Source organism: Rosa chinensis, chromosome 5, assembly GCF_002994745.2.
Source record: "Rosa chinensis cultivar Old Blush chromosome 5, RchiOBHm-V2, whole genome shotgun sequence".
In the NCBI taxonomy this organism is placed as follows: Eukaryota; Viridiplantae; Streptophyta; class Magnoliopsida; order Rosales; family Rosaceae; genus Rosa; species Rosa chinensis.
In genome coordinates this window covers 41,789,547-41,806,319 of record NC_037092.1, presented here as the reverse complement: position 1 = coordinate 41,806,319, position 16,773 = coordinate 41,789,547, and the positions used below count along the sequence as shown (strand labels likewise).

General features: G+C 36.1%; 1 protein-coding gene and 1 non-coding gene across 3 annotated transcripts; both read left to right on the top strand.

Moving 5' to 3' along the window:
• The first annotated feature begins 3,642 nt into the window (after window positions 1–3,642).
• Window positions 3,643–11,464, top strand: LOC112165270 (tropinone reductase homolog At2g29290). 2 transcript variants are annotated; one of them, XM_040506756.1, is made up of 5 exons: window positions 3,643–3,790; window positions 4,054–4,228; window positions 10,572–10,791; window positions 10,962–11,068; window positions 11,159–11,464. In XM_040506756.1, exons 1-5 carry the CDS (start codon window positions 3,696–3,698, stop codon window positions 11,342–11,344), a joined length of 783 nt encoding a protein of 260 aa, XP_040362690.1. In that variant the 5' UTR covers window positions 3,643–3,695; the 3' UTR covers window positions 11,345–11,464. The 2 variants fall into 2 exon arrangements, with proteins under 2 accessions (XP_040362690.1, XP_024157517.1); XM_024301749.2 differs by having other exon boundaries at window positions 4,054–4,264.
• On the top strand, window positions 7,863–7,935 carry TRNAA-UGC. The gene has a single exon. It is a non-coding gene; the product is annotated as a tRNA-Ala (tRNA).
• Window positions 11,465–16,773: the final 5,309 nt, after the last annotated feature.

The window sequence follows — 16,773 nt, the reverse complement described above, 5'->3', positions numbered from 1 at the left end:
AATTTGTTTTACTTTTGGTGGATTTTATCCTCCTTGTCTGGGCTTGTTCTTCATCCCTAAAATTTGAGAATCTGCATTCTGGATTGAATCATTCTTGGCCAATTGCTGGTGGTTTTCAATGAAGAGAAGTAAGCACCACGAAGAAGAAGAGAGAGAGAGAGAGAGAGAACAGAAACATGGGCCGGTAAAAGGAAAAAACAAATCTCGAGTTAGTTGTAGGCCATTAGATTTGGTATGGACACGTGTCTCAATCTTCTTCAAAGCTTAGGTAGGTTAGGTAAATAATAGATCAGGAGAGGATCTGGTCCCGCCAATTAAAGTAGCTGTGTGTCAATTGATAAGGAGCTTAGACAGGTTCGGCAGATAAGGAGCATAGGAGAGGAGGCACGCCCCATAGAGACACACACACGTAATTAGTGTTTATTGATATTGCAGCCTACTCATAAACACTAATTACATGTGTGTGTCTCTATGGGGCGTGCCTCCTCTCCTAAGCTCCTTATCTGCCGAACCTGTCTAAGCTTTTGATAATAAATTGACACGTGTATAAAGGCAAATCTAACAGCTGATATTGATTTAACCACTGTACCTTCAATCCTTCCTCTATTCGCGACCAAGTATGAAGCTTCAGAGTTCAAGACTATAACAAACCCAAGCATTCCTGGTTCGTCTTCTTCATCAAGCTCAAAACCCAAGCTGTTTAAACTCGAATTTTGAAGAGAATCAGGAAGAAGAAGACATGGGTGTGGATTACTACAAGTTTTTATAGGTCGAGTAGTGCGCCACAGATGATGAATTGAAGAAGGCTTATAGAAAATTGGCTATGAAGTGGCACCCTGATAAGAAACCCCACCAATAATAAAGAAGCTGAGACCAAATTCAAGCAGATCTCTGAGGCCTATGAGGTTGCTGACTCTTACCCTTTACTTTGCTTTGTGTTGTTTCAATTAATTAGATGCAAATAGTATATTTTTGATCTGGGTTTTGGGAAATTGCTGAAATTGAGCTGAGGGTACATGAAAATTGGATCAAGATTGAATCTTTTTTTGTGTTTGGAATGTGTTGCATGAATGCTAGAGTTTGATCTTGTGTAAATATATCGTATGGCAATAGAAATGATCATATATAATCTGGTTTTTGAAGATTTGTATGGTAGAATTGAAGTCAACATGTATGCTTGGATCTGATTCCAAGTCTTTGGTTTTGCAGGTTCTGAGTGATTCTCAGAAAAGAGCATGAACCCATCTTGGAAACTAAAGGTTGATGGAATTGAAGATTTCAAGCATAATAAATTTCATTCCATGAGAGGAAGAGACAAGATCTAGAAATTGGCAAAGAAAAAAAAAATTCTGGAAACTAGCAACCCTTTCATTTTTCATTTTTTTCTTTTTCATAAAAATCTTAGGTCTTTTTTTTCATCTCCGATTACTCGATAATTCAGAATATATAAATTCGCAGTAAAAATATTGAGTCTCATTTTCCATGTATAAAAGTTAGGGAAAATGCTCATTTACCCAATTTTAGCTTAAAATTTGCCCACTTGCTCCACTAACTATTTTTTAACCCCATTTACCCAAAACACTCTAAGGGATTATTTCCCCTTTACCCAATTAATTCTTTTTTTGTTCTTTTTATTTATTTTTGGGACTTTTTTGCCCTCTCCTTCTTTCTCACTTAGAGGGAGAAGTCATCCTCCACCTTGCTGGACTTCGGTGACCAGTGGGCGGCCGCCGACTCCGGTGATCGGAATCAGGCGGCCGGTGACCGGAATCAGGAATCCGGCTACCGGACTGGTGACCGGATTCCGACGTCTGAATTTATTGCCCCCTAATAATACCCAGTAACCATATTATTGCCCCCCAGTAATCATATTATTGCCCCCCAGTAATCATATTATTGCCTCCCAATAATCATATTATTGTTACCCAGTGATCATATTATTGCTGCCCAGTGAATTGTATAAACTCCCAAAACCAAAATGAATACACTACAAGCACAATTGATCAATTTATAATCATATTATTGCCTCCCAATAATCATATTATTGCCTCCCAGTAATATGATTATTACCCCAGTAGAAATATTATTGCCCCTCAATAATGTTATTATTGCCAAGTCAATTTTGAAAAAGTTTGCTGGGCAAGGAGGAGCATAAAACAAAGAAATGGGAAATAAACATACTTAATCCCCCACTTTATCAAGAAAAGCAATAACCTCTCTTTTTGGCTGTAATGAACGATTAGCTTGATTATGCTTAAGTGCTTCAATTTAATAAAGACAGCGTTGCCTTCTTATAACTAATAAAGACATCGTTGTCGTCATAATGCCGAGCAGACGGCGGCATAGTGCCTGACTATGTTCAAGCAGACGGCGGGGAACTTTTTTCCGGCGTTGTCTCAGCCAGGCTGTCGGTTTCTCTCCTCGGTTTCTTCCTAGGCGTGGAGATCAGTGAGAAAAGTTGTTGTTTTGAAGCACCGGTTTGCTTCGATCCCGGAGTAGGGGGTGATCGGCGTTCTGATCGGTCGACCTGGGATTGAGGACCTTGGATGGGCTCCCTTTCAAGGTGGTCTCGGCGTCTTGGGTTGTCTAATCGGATTTGGAATCGGGTCAAGGTCGGGCTTTCGTGTTTGAGTTCGACGTTGATCTCCAGATTTGTGGTTGGACTTGGTGATTGGCACGGTGGTGCGGTGCTGCTTCTGATGAGGGTTGGAATGTTTGCCTGGGTCGACGATGGAGTAGCCAGCGGTGATGGCCGAGAACCCGCCAAGGAGGCTGTTGCTAGATCGGCGACAGTGGTCTGGGTGAGGAGGCGAATGAGAGAGAGAGATCGTTGATGGTGGTCTCGATGAGGAGGGGATGAGAGAGAGAGAGAGAGAGAGAGAGAGAGAGAGAGAGAGAGAGAGAGAGAGAGAGAGAGAGAGAGAGTAATTTATGAATTAAAATAAGGGCGAAACTGTCAATAGCTGTTAGATTGGGTAAATGGGGTTAAAAAACTCTTGGTGGAGTAAGTGGGAAATTTTTGGGCTTAAATTGGGTAAGTGGTCATGGCCCCTAAAAATTAAAGAGTTAAGCGGAAATAAACATAAACATAAGAAACCGTTTATCCCAAGATTGGTTAATTAGTCATCCTGACTTGAAGCGGGCTCAAAAGATCCACCGTATTGAGTTTTCACTATCATTTGTATGTATTAAGATACATGTATTATCATAACGGTGGGTTGAACAAAAACGAGTGGATGGTTAGAAACACCAAGATATGTAACAGATTTGTAATGGAAATGGAAATTCTGTAAATTATCCAAAAGGATATTTTTACATAATACACAAACAAAGAATACTAATTGGGGCTTAAGGTTCGTAAAAATTATTAGGCAGTACTCCCCAAGGCACGATTCCAATTCAGAGTATGCTTCTATCCACCGATCCAAGAGAGGGGGATGGGAGAGGGGACCATGATTTTTTATTTTTTTTTTTTTGGTCTCAGCATGGATTAAAAAAACCGATAAATAAGTAGGTATATATCAAAATCAGTATAACCTATTGGATGTGAATTTATAAACATGTCGCTTTGTCATCAAAAGTTTAGGCAGGTTAGGAGCTTAGGAGAGGATCCTCTCCCGTGTTGGGTGTGTGGGTGTGTTTATATATAGGTAGCAGCATCAAATGTGGTAGCAGATAAAGCAAGAGAGATAGGTATGGCGAGAGCAGATTCTAGTATCAACAGCAGACATAGGAGGTGGTCTCTTGAAGGAATGACTGCCCTTGTCACCGGTGGAACCAAAGGGATTGGGTCTGCAGCCTTGATCTCTTTCCATTCTTTCTATAATGCTTATATTTTCATCTGATTAATTAGTGTTTTAACTAATTAAGACAAGAACTAATGAAAAACTTGTAACACGCGTATCTTTTCAAAGATTCTGCATGCATGATCATAAAATTTTTTTCCTACCGTCAAAAAAAAAAATAAAAAATCAACATTTTAACACTGACCAATTAAAGAATTTGTAATTTTATATGTAGTTTTATGCACTAATCAATGTTTGGCAATTTTAGGTATGCAATTGTGGAGGAACTGGCGGGGCTAGGTGCTAGTGTACATACTTGTTCTAGGAATGAAGCCCAACTCAATGAATGCTTAAGTCAATGGAAGAAGAAAGGTTTTCGTCAGGTCACTGGTTCAGTATGTGATGTGGTTTCAAAAATCCAGAGACAGGAGCTAATACACGAGGTCTCATCATTGTTTCATGGAAAACTTAACGTCTTTGTAAGTACTTTAATCATCGATCATGTCTTCATGAGTTGAAAACAACTACTACCGCATAGAGTTCAGTACTAATAGCACCAAGGCAGTTTGCGAAAATCCCATACCTAATGACAAGCAGGTGTTTAAATTGCGAGAACAATATTAGATGTATCTTGTTTTCTTTTACATCATTGAATGACATCTCCTCGCTTTGTCGAGGTTTTGATAAGAAAAAGTCTAATAGTCTTATCAAGCACACATGCATATCTAGGGCTGCCACTTGGTTTGGTAATTACCAAACTGACCGAATACCAACTGATGTTTTAGGTTTGGTAAACCGACTTTTTGGTAACTGAGACCGATAAAACCGAAATTGAAAATTACCGAAAAAGTTGGTTTGGTTTTGGTAAATACCGAATCTACCAATTATCTAAATATTAGATTTATATACTACAATTTTCAATACACATACATGTATATTAAGAAATAAACATAAAAACTTTTATAATAGTATGAACATTACTACATATACTACATTAATAGTACATGTATTTTAAGTAACCTAGTCAAAGATGGTTAAATAACCTAGTTTTATTGAAAATTGCTAGAACTTGATGTCATATATACAAAAGAAAGCTATAATTAGTAGATGAATATAACGTTTATGACTATAAAATTCAAAAACCTAGTTTTGTTCACTCTAATTTATATTATAAATGTTATAAACTAGAGAATAAGAGAGAGATAGAATACAGAAACAAAATGTAGGAGGAAGTAAAAGTGTGTATTTCATTCTCATTAGACCCCTTTATATAGGAGTAATGTTTACATCATAAGGACATAACTAATGAATATTTACAGTGGACAACCACGTTTATATAATATTTATAACACTCCCCCTTGGATGTGCACCACTAAATGATATGGTGTTGGACTCGCTTTTGTTGCCTCGTCAAAAACCTTGTCAGGTAACAAAAACCCAGTGGGACAAAAATAATCTTGGTCGAAGGAGAAAAAGAGCACAACGCGCATATGTCCTAGGTAGCATAATTTTGAATGCTTCCCCTTATGAGAATCTCCCCCTGATTGTTGCAAGCTTCAGTCATGTATGTAATAAAATACATGCACCATGTATATTAGATATGGTGTGTCAATCACATAGGTGAGACTATGTGTGCTTTGCATAAAGGGGACTCATCATGAATTGCAATTCTTGCAAAAGTTAGGGCATTACCAATAAAACTATGATGTTCTTATGAATCTTACCCGACATGATAAGAGTAGAACCAATTTCATATGCTCAAATTATAGATAAAGATATTAGTTAAAGAATAACAATATCAAGGAACAACAACTGACACATTCACCTTTATCCGAGCATTGAAATTCAAGTATGGTATACTTAGCCATAAATATCAATTAGTGTAATTGATAATTTCATATGGGCTCAATATGAGCTCTAGATAAATTTATAACTTCGCGAAAGTTAGAATATGTTGCAACATTATGAGTATGATTCGAATTCGATTTCTTAGTCTTGTCATAGTACTCATTAAGGCAATAAGTCACTTTGACCATAATTGAATGAGTATGTATAAGCTTTAGACTTTTGATTCCATGAGTGAGCTTTAAGCTCATTCATTCATGGACTTGTCTTTGGCAATATGAATCGGTCAAGGATTTGATTAAGCAATATGCTTATAATGACACATAGGATTTGGGGATTTGCTTTTAGCAATTTTCCTTTAAGATCTTCATATTAGCCAAGACAACATGCCATAAGTCTCTCGTCAATATAACACTGTACTTATAGAAAAGTTGTCGCTTGGAGAAGAATGATAAGCCCATGTCTCTATAAAAAGACTTGTGTCATAGTGATTTTAATTCACTGGAATAAACACCCTCTTGTATTTTAGGGGAAAGTCCAAATATATCATCACGTTTACAATATTCAAATGCATTGGAATTGCCTCTTTCCAATTTTGCCAATAGTATAATTTATCGACACAATGAAATGTGGTAGTATACAACCCTTGATGATATTTAGTAGCTACAACAGATGAGATATCATCAATGATCATCAATTAGAGATCTATCACACATTCAAAATATATGCATGCATTAGCTATAATAAGCTTATTCATATCAGGTACCCATGCCTCTTTTAGCATTTGTTGTCTCTTAAGGACAAATTAATTCAAGAATGTGGATCTTTGTATAACCACATGAAGAGTGTTATGGGGCTTGTATAATCTTCCCTTATAGGGAGCTTGAAACATTGGACTTGGTGGCTATATTTCACATAAATTCACGCCATTACAATAGCTTTTCCTCCCCCTAATGGCGGGAAGACTATCTAGTTTGACCATTAGCAAAATATGCGTGCAAAAAATTAGATTTATGATATCCACTTGGGATAGAAAGCCCAAACCAATTTTTAGGTCAAGAAGATAACGAATTGAGATTTTTTCTCAAAATTAAAATGAGACATGGTGGATAGATATTACACACCAATGGCTGTCGTTTTTCATAAACGATATTGCTCCCCCTAAAGGCTGGAGGATTGTCCCATTAAAGTGACAACTCGCAAATATGCGATAAATTATAATTTTCGTGTTAGGATGGTTTGCAACTGTTGTTGTATTATACAACAATGTAGAGTATGTATATAAATGAGTCTACATGACATAGTAATGACACATTAGTCATGCCAAAATAAATTTATTTGGCTCAATGAAAATTTTAGTTCATGATACAGTATACAGTAGTATACTTATAGTTGATTAATACAACTTAATTTAGGTGAAAATTTCATCACCAAATATATGCAATGATATTCCACATAGGTAATATAATACAAGCTCAGTTGGAGCCGACCATCAATCAAGATCTGTAGCTCTTGAGATGATTGTTACCTTTACTTTTTGAAGCATCAATTGCGAAAAATTATCAACAATTTGCAATGGATCATGTCCATAGTTGCATTATATGCAAGACAAATATGTTTGTCATAGTTCAAATTGAATTATTGATGAACATGTGGTTCATATTATTTTTTGACACTGAAAACAAATGTCAAAATTATATACTCAAATTTGAGTCTGGGACAGTAGTCCATATGGGTATAAGCATATACTCCAATAAATAATAGATTTAGGGATCATAGCCCTCATACGCAAACCATTTAGTTTGAATCTTCACAATTAGAAGCATGTTCTAAAAGTGGAGTGAACAGAGGTTCACATGTACTCATAAAGAGAAGTGACAAAGGTCCTGACATATTTGGAGATCAAGAAACAAGAGGTTTCGATCTATTTGATTGTATGACAATCAGTGGAGAAATTTTAAGTCCACATGTAATTGGATCAAGAAACATGTAGCTTCGATCTCATTAAAAAGTGACAATTTTATATTAAATTATCAGATAAGATAATAAGAGGAAATCAAATTAAAGTTGTCAAACTCATGAAAATACATACCTCGATTCTGTTGAAAATATAATTGATATTGTTGATATCAATTGGTGAGTAACAGAATATTCCAAAATAGAGACAGATTCATTTAGAGTCAATAATTGAAACATGCATTAATATAACATTATAACAAAATAATCAATAAAACTGTTGTAGTCTAATTGGTTAGGATATTTGGTTTGCATCCAAAAGACCTGGGTTCAAGTCCCAGCGATGGAAAAATAATTTTGTTATTTTTTCACACACGACATAATCATATGAGTTCAAGTCCCAGCGATGGAAAAATAATTTTATTATTTTTTCACACACGACATAATCATATGAGGTAGATATGACAAAAATAATCATAAATAATAAATGTTCATTATGATCACATAAAATAAATAGGGTGCGGCTATTGCCACCCTATTATTTTCTTTGTTCACCCTACAAATATTTGAATTATTGAAAAACTATATATATTACCCAAATGCAAAATGACTAATAAGTACACTAATTTTCTAAAATTTAAATCTTTAAGGAAAACTAAATACATAACTAATTAAATACAAAACTACTTAATTTCTCTTCTGATAACATTAATCTTCATCTTCTCCATCCAAATTTCAATTTATTACAATTTTCTTTTTTATCTTTTTGTTGCATCCACATTGTTAATTCGTTATTCAATTCACAAAACCATTGTGTGTTAACTTCATCAAAATCTTTATAATACTTTTATAAACACCGAAAGTAAAAAATTTAAAACATGAAGAAAAAAATTAATCTTTTTTTCATTGCTCATTGTAGTACTTACTAATTTTTTAATATGGATTGAAATAAACGAACATTGAAATTGAATGGAAAAAATAAAAAAAATGGAAATAAATCAAATTATGATTTTATTAGGAAACTTTAACATATTTTAAGATGTCTTTTTAATTGATATAAATTAAATAAGAAATTTTCGTTAAACAAAATTTCTTTTTTAATTTGATATGTCATATGATGGAGGATATTTCTGGAAAGAGAAATGGGTTAGATAAGTAAATCTAATAATTGAAATTAAAATGCAGGGTGTAATGAGCAAGTAGGGTGAACAAAGAAAATTATAGGGTGGCAATAGCCTCACCCAATAAATAACTATGGTAAGTATCAAATAATGGTAATAGGATGAGTTACTTAACAATAATTACGGGAGAATGGTATTAAAATTGATAATAAAATGAGTTATTAATAATAATAACTACAAGATAATGGCAATTAAAAATATTATCATAACTCTTGCAACAAATTCTCATGACAAATTCGGTTATGAAAGAATTGTAATGAATGTAATATAAATGTAATAAATGTGATTAAATAGATAAAGATAAGGAAATGTAATTACGTTTAATCGGTCCCAGAACATAGGCTTAAAATGACTAAACAAAATAAATAGAGACAAAAAAAATGCCTAAACATAGGCTTAAAATTTATCGGTGTCAAGAAAACCGCCGCTGAACATGTAATTAATATGTTTTCTATTGTCCACAAAAAAATCAGAGACTTTGAGCTTGTTATCTTCACTGACAGATTCTCCACATAATTTTATTTGGGAGGTAATCATATGTTTAGCGGAATTGAAAATCAGTGACAGATTTAAAGTTCTGAAGGCGCAAAATGCGTCCATTCATATCGTGCTCCAAATAGAACAATGGTTTTCTGGTGAGCAAATCAATTAGCCAATGCTTGCCAAATCTCAAGTGGATCTTTCACCGTAAGGTAATCATCTTTTAGGATCTTATCAAGATGATAACGCAAAAAAATCATAGGCTTGGCAGGATCTTGCACAGATGACTTATTGTCAACTTTGATGGCATTTCCAAGGTTTTTAGCCATAAGGTGAATTTCAACATCAAATAGTTCTTGCCAGAAATTTTAAGAGGATCAAAGTCCAATTTTGTTAGATGCGTCATCTTTCTACAAAGAGAAAAGATGAGATATATCAGGATCCATAATTATTAGAACAGTGTGTTCTATGAAAAATTCATATACGAAACAAAAGTTTCGAAGAGTTCATAAATATGAACAATGGATCTCACACGGAACACATGAGAAAAACATTCGTGTGATGTCTATAGAACCATAGGTTCTAAGACTACTCGGTCAGAGGACTCGAGTTTTGAGCAATGGAATATGCAGTTCTCATTGTCGTATATGAAATATCAACAATTATATTATATAAAAGATATATACAAATATATATGTAAATGATCGCATAAAGAAAATTGATATTCATCTAGGAGAGAAAGAAGAAAAACTCATAGATCATTAGTCATGGTCATAAGTAACTATGTTGCACCATAAGGCTTGCGGATTATCATGGAGTTCAAAGAAGAAGAAGAAGAAAAAAAAAATAAGAGCAAATTCGTGCTGATAACGTGTTATAAACTAGAGAATAAGAGAGAGATAGAATAGAGAAACAAAATGTAAGAGGAGATAAAAGTGTGTATTTCATTCTCATTAGACCCCCCTTTATATAGGAGTAATGTTTACATCATAAGGACATAACTAATTAATATTTACAGTGGACAACCACATTTATATAATATTTCTAACAATAAAGAATTAGTTATTCTAAAGTTGGTAATACCAAAAACCGAAATACTGAATTTGGTAGATATAATTAAAAACCGAAAATTTTGGTTGGTAATTGGTAACTCAGTTTTGAAACCGAAAGCTTTAGTTTTGAAGTTGGTAATATGTATAACCGATTCGAACCGACCGAGTGACAGCCCTAGTTTTATCTGATAGGCTGGGATGATAGACCACTTGAGTTAGTTAAAAGAAGAAAAAAGAAAAAACTCAAATCAACTTGTTGACATATCTTGTAGATAAACAATGTGGGAACTTGTATAGGAAAGCCAACAACTGAGTACACGGCTGAAGATTACTCATTCATCATGAGTACGAACCTTGAATCTACTTACAATATGTGCCAACTTGCACATCCTCTTCTGAAAGCTTCAGGAGCTGGTAACATTATTCTTCTGTCTTCTGTTTGTGGTGTGGTATCAATTGGGGAGGTTGGGAGTCTATACGGTGCAACTAAAGGTACGCTTTTGATTTGATTATATGTACCCTTTTCAAGGAACACGAACATTAGGAAATAGGCTTTTCCGCCTTTCTAATAGAAAAAACCGTATATATATTCCACAAAATTTTGCACACCACAAATTGAAGGTTAATATATGGCGGCTGATCTCTTCTCTACTACATTTCAGGAGCAATTAATCAATTGGCCAAAAACTTGGCTTGTGAGTGGGCAAAAGACAAGATTAAAGTCAACAGTGTTGCTCCTTGGTTCATCAAAACTCCTCTTGCTGAACCTGTAAGATATCGTAGATAAATGATTTCAGATGTGCATACCTATATTTTACCACCCAATTGATTCACGGTACTGATTCTTGTTCACATACAGATTTTGAGTGACGAAAAGTTTATGGAGGCTGTCATCTCTCGAACCCCATTAGGACGTACCGGAGAGCCTGAGGAGGTGTCTGCATTGGTGGCATTTCTATGTCTTCCGGCAGCCTCTTACATAACAGGGCAAACTATTTGCGTCGATGGAGGGATGACTGTCAATGGCTTCATGTTCCAAGCATAATGAACTTTTTTTCTTGTGGACAATGGATTGGAAGCAAAATAATTCATCGGTCGCCATAGCTGTACAAAATGGGACAACGATGCATAAATCTTCTGATAAATGCCCTCAAAGATTTATCCTTGGTTTCTTAAATTGTACTTTTGCTTTCTTTGTGTTGGGTTAGTCCAGACCTTTGTCTACCGCGCACTTTCCTATAATTGGTTTTTTTCATTAATCAATTTGATCATCCAGCATAGAATATAAATTTTTAATAAAATTCCCTCATCCTATCCTTTATCCCTCATCCTATCCTTTACCAATAACTACAATGGGCCATTAATTCTTCCCACGCGCAGGATTTATATTTTGTTGCCCATGCAGTCATCTTTAGGATGAGTAACAGTAGCGGCACGTTTGTACAAAAACAAAAGGGCACAACAAGTTCTGGTTAATTATGACAATTGCCACAGCTGTCATTTCAATTTTCTCTCAAACCAAATATGTCAGATCTAGTTCTCCCAAAATCAAAGCGATCCCAAAATCCAAACTGTCTGAAAATCAAAATCCTCTCTAAATTGACATCTCAAGCGAAGCTAGGGCACGACCTCGGAGGCGAAACAAGCGATCGACCCTGGCGGTGAAGCAAGGGCTAGACCCTGACGACGAAGCTAGGGAGTGACCCCGACAACGAAGTAATCGCGCGACCTCGGGGGCGAAGCAAGGGCGTGACACTGGCGGCAGAGCTAGGGAGCGACACCAGAGGCGAAGCTAGGAGGCAATCTCGGTGGCGAAGCAAGGGGGCGACCCCGGCGGCGAAGCAAGGGAGCGACACCGGTGGCGAGGCTCCTGCAAAGCTAGGGCTTGAAGATCAGTAGAGAAACTTGTAGTTACTGAAGGTCAGTAGCAGCTATAACTTGATTTTTGTGTTATGCATTCAACACTGTCGAAATTTGATTATGCTTAGTAGCTTTAGCTGAGAAATTTTGGTTGAGAAATTCTGAGGGTCGGTATCTTCAACCTCGTGTTGTCACGGTCTCTCCCTCAGGTAAATGATTTTGGTTGAGAAATCTTGATTATTCTCAATGGTTGAGAAATTCTAAGGGTCAGTAGTTTTAACAAAGAAATTAACATTTAGGTTATTGAGGATCAGTAGCCTATTGAGGATCAGTAAACCTATGTGTATTGCAACCTCATTTTTATGTGTAGCTAGGTGGTGGAAATTGATGTTATGTGACTGATAATAGTACAAAATTAATTGTTTGAGCTTATTGACAGTCAGTAGCATTAAAATGCTGCAATATGTGCAATCTATGATTATTGAGAGTTAGTAGCATTAAAATTTTGCAATATGTGCAATCTATGATTATATGGACCCTCTAAAGATCATTAATTAGCTTTAGTTTCTGAGGGTCAGTAGCTTTAGTATCTAAGATTTCTTTGTCCTGATGGAAAATGATGAGTTCTGTGACCAACAATAGTACGAAATGAATTGTACGAGCTTCAGTTTCTGAGGGTCAATAGCTTTAGCTTCATGATTTCACCAACCCTGTGTTTATTGCAAGCTCATTTTTATGTTTATTTCGGAGGGTCAGTAGCTTTAGCTGATTTTATCTGTATTGCAACCTCATCTTTATGTTTACTTTATGGGAAGGTCATTGCAATTATATCTACCTATAGGCTCTGTGGATATTTGATCTTATTATTGCTGTTAGTCTTTATTTTCTGCTTGAAATTCTGGTCATTGATTTGCTGCAACTGTGAGTATCTTTTGATTAGGTCTTTTGCATTCTTGTAAGCTATAATGGTTTTTAAATCAAATTGAGGGTCAATACACTATTGAGGGTCAGTATACTACTAAGCATCAGTACTCATATGTTTGCATTTGTCATATACACAGATTAATCGCAAATGGCAAAGAGAAAGTCTGTTGGCCTGCTGCAATAGACAAAGAGGATGTACCGATTGAAGAACATGAGAAGAATTAGGATAGAAGTGTTTAGGCAGACAATGTGCTACAAATTGAAAATGAAATCAAAGAGAGCCTCAAACATGAAGAAATCCTGCTGGAGAAACTTCTTCACCATGAGAAGAGTTGAAATTCAAAGCAACTTATATGTAAAAACAGCAAAGCCAGAGATAAATGATATAGTGTTCAAGTTTCATATTGTAATATAGTTTTTGGAATTATTAAATAAATGAGTTGTTTTTAAGAAAAACAAAGATAGAATGTAGAAATATTATTTCTTCATAATGCTAGTATGCTACTGACATCCAGCAGTGTTAATTCACATTATCCAAACCACAAGGGCAGTTTCATAATTTACTTGTCAATAGAAAGAATTTAAAAAGTGAAGGAATCTGACCACAAGATCTAATACCTTGCGCATGGGCCTTGCATGCTAGCGTTGTTAAGGGCCATCATCTAGTGCCACAAGATCTAGGAACATCGATCGCTGTTAAGGGCCTGCGTTTGGTGCCACAAAACAAGGCATGTTCTCCACTTTGATCAATCGGTGCTCCATCGAAAGGATGAGGAACAGAGGATTAGACAGGGGTTTGATGTCAGGTGTCGTATTAGGGTTTGGAGCTATTTGAGTTTTCATTCGAAGTGGAACGTGAATTAACCTTTGAAAATGAAAAGATTAAAGGTTTTTGCATAAGCTGTGGTCTGTTTGAACATGATGTTGCAAGTTGCAATTTTATTTTGGTAAAGGGGAAGATGAGGTTCTTGCATGCAAAGCCACCGGCAGAGGCGATGGTTGATTTGTTGCTATTTTCGGGGGCTTCGGCTAACCCTATTGGATCGATGAAGGAGACAACTGTGAGTAGTGTTGTGTTCCATCACGAGTATGAAAATATGTGCAAATTTGTGTGATGTTACCTATTCCCAAGATTAGGAGGTCAAGTTTTAGTAAAGGGGAAAAGTAAGAGTCTCGTACTCAAGGGATTGAGTAACTCTACCATAACTAGATTACCGCGAAAATAAAACCTAGAAAACACATGTGAGTCTATCTTTTTACAAATTAATAGTTTCGGCCCTTTGGAAGCCAAAACTATCAATAATGATATTTACAATGGTAAAGTGGTGAATCGGTTTTGTTGATTTTAATTTCTATAAAGTAACATAAGTTGCACAAAAATAAACTAAGCTAATAAAAACAAAATAAAATAGAGACTTTGATCAATGAGATAAATAGGAGCATAGGTTTTGCACCTAGCCTCCCTCATGCATATAATGTAACCCATTTTCAAATGACAACATACTTTGATAAATTTCCCCTTAGTGCTTTGATGAAGCTACCAAGAAACCAACTAGTCATGCAATTTAACAATCTCTTCCGAAGTAAAGCTAAATTACACAACCTTTATACCATTCAAATCTTCCGGATCCTAAATGGCCTATGGTGCCGTGAGCCTAAATTCTTCCGGAACCTAAACCCACAACATCATGCTTTAATTTCTAGGTAAGAAACCCAAGCATTAATCTAGTTCTTCCCGTAAGAATAAGCTAAACCACTACCCTATTAGCCACACATGCTTCTCGGTTATAAAAGATTGACAAGCTTAAGTTTCCGATTTCATTAATTCCTACAACATGCTTCTAGGTGACAAATCCAAAAACACATGTAAGAAAACATTAAAGTAAAGTAGCTAAAGGATTCAAAACATGCATATTCATCAAAAACATGGCATCACACTATTTTATACATGAGTTTGGCTAGGGCTAAGGCCTAGCCCAAATTTATTCTACTCAAAACCCATAGTTTCATAAATTAAACCCATAAACATAATAACATCAAGCAAAAGAGAGGAAGAGTAGAGAAAGTGGTTGGTTACAAAACTAGCTCCCCTTGATGCAAAACTAGCGAAAGATGTTTCAAAGTATGGAAATTTCGGTTTTCTCAAACCCAAATTGCCATACAGATCCACAAAACTCTTAGAAGCTATGAAGAACAAGGCTTGTATATATGAAAACTAAGGTGTGATTGATCAAAGATGTAAAGGATCTTTGGTTTTTGGTAAAAACCCAAGACACTTTACACTTTTCTCTACACGAAAGCTAAACTAAACTATCTAAAATATGAAGAATTATGGAAAATGGAGAGGAAATGGAGAGAGGAAGAAGATGAAATGGATGAAGGAAGACATGAAAAACGTCCAAAGTGAGGGGAGGGTGTTTTTATAGGCCAAAAGTGATGAATGGAGGGTGGAGATCAAAGGAAATGAAGGGCTAGATGTGGTTGACAAATGTGTAAGCACAAAATGTGGACCTAGTCTTTAACTCCACATGGAAATGACCAAGAAAGCCCATAGATATTTTGGTGAAGGGGAAAAAGTAAGGGCAGAAGGGTCATTGTGTAGGGAAACAAGGTAATAAATGGGAGACAAAAGTGTAAGATGTAAGAATTGGACCACTTGTCATATTTTAAATTTTGGATTTCAAAATAACCTAGACCTAAAGTCTTCCCACCTAAAGTCTCTAACCCTAATCAGCTCTTCCTTCCTCTCCACACATGGTCTTGGCCGGCCAACTTGGGCGGAATCCGGCGTTGACCGGCGTTGACTCTCATTTCGTCAAGTTTTCACACTTTCTTCCTTCAATTTAATCTCCAGTAAGACTTTGGAATTAGCCTTTGGTTTCTTCATACCAAATGTTCCTCCATGTGTTTACATCATCCTCGTAAAATTTTAGAGCTTAGTTCATCATGGTGTGGCTGAAAATTCTGCCGGAATCCGTACAGGTCCGGTTTTGCAGTTTTTGTCTTCTAGTGCAGAAATTTGCACCAATCTTTTGAAAGCCTTCCATTCCGAACTAGCTCTTGAACTCTTCATAACAAATGATTCTTAGGATGTCTAGAATGGATCTGGAAAGTTTCAACTCATTTTGAGTTCATTTGGTCGATCTGTCGCTCCTCCTTCCTTGCCTAACTCGGTTTCTCCTAACCGGAGTAGGAAAATGTGCTAAAGTTAAGTTTTAGGGCATTTCCAAGCTTTTCCATTATTTCCTAGCATGATAAGGAAAAAATAATAAATATATATAAATAAACACAAAGGTTATGCAAAAGTGCAATATTAGGGGAATAATTACTAGGTAATTATGGACCTAACAAGTAGACGCCCAGGAGTAGTAGCAGTCGCTTGGTGCTGGTTGGAGAGGCTTCTGGTGGCAGACTGGGATGCATCACTTGGAGGCCAAGAGGTGCATAGCTCCAAGAAGTTGGGAACTCCCGTCATCTCGGAGCAGGTGTTTGCAGGTATTAAGAAGGCATGCTTTTTGAAGGATTGGGTGGCTCCGACCACTCCTACACTGGTTGGTGCTGTTAAACAAGTTGTTGAGATGCCCCTGGCCATAGTGTCGTCATCTAAGGAATCTAGGGTGGATGTCGCAATGGATATGGAGGAGCATGAACAACATTCGATCGTAGGATTCAAAAGGAAGGCTATGGAAG

What these genes read in the sequence shown, in the direction of transcription:
- LOC112165270 (XM_024301749.2), top strand. Translation starts at nt 3,696, where the DNA reads ATGGCGAGAGCAGATTCTAGTATCAACAGCAGACATAGGAGGTGGTCT. An exon ending in GGTGGAACCAAAGGGATTGG is followed by an intron (nt 3,791 to 4,053) that starts GTCTGCAGCCTT and finishes TGGCAATTTTAG; the next exon opens with GTATGCAATTGTGGAGGAAC. An exon ending in ATGGAAAACTTAACGTCTTT is followed by an intron (nt 4,265 to 10,571) that starts GTAAGTACTTTA and finishes CATATCTTGTAG; the next exon opens with ATAAACAATGTGGGAACTTG.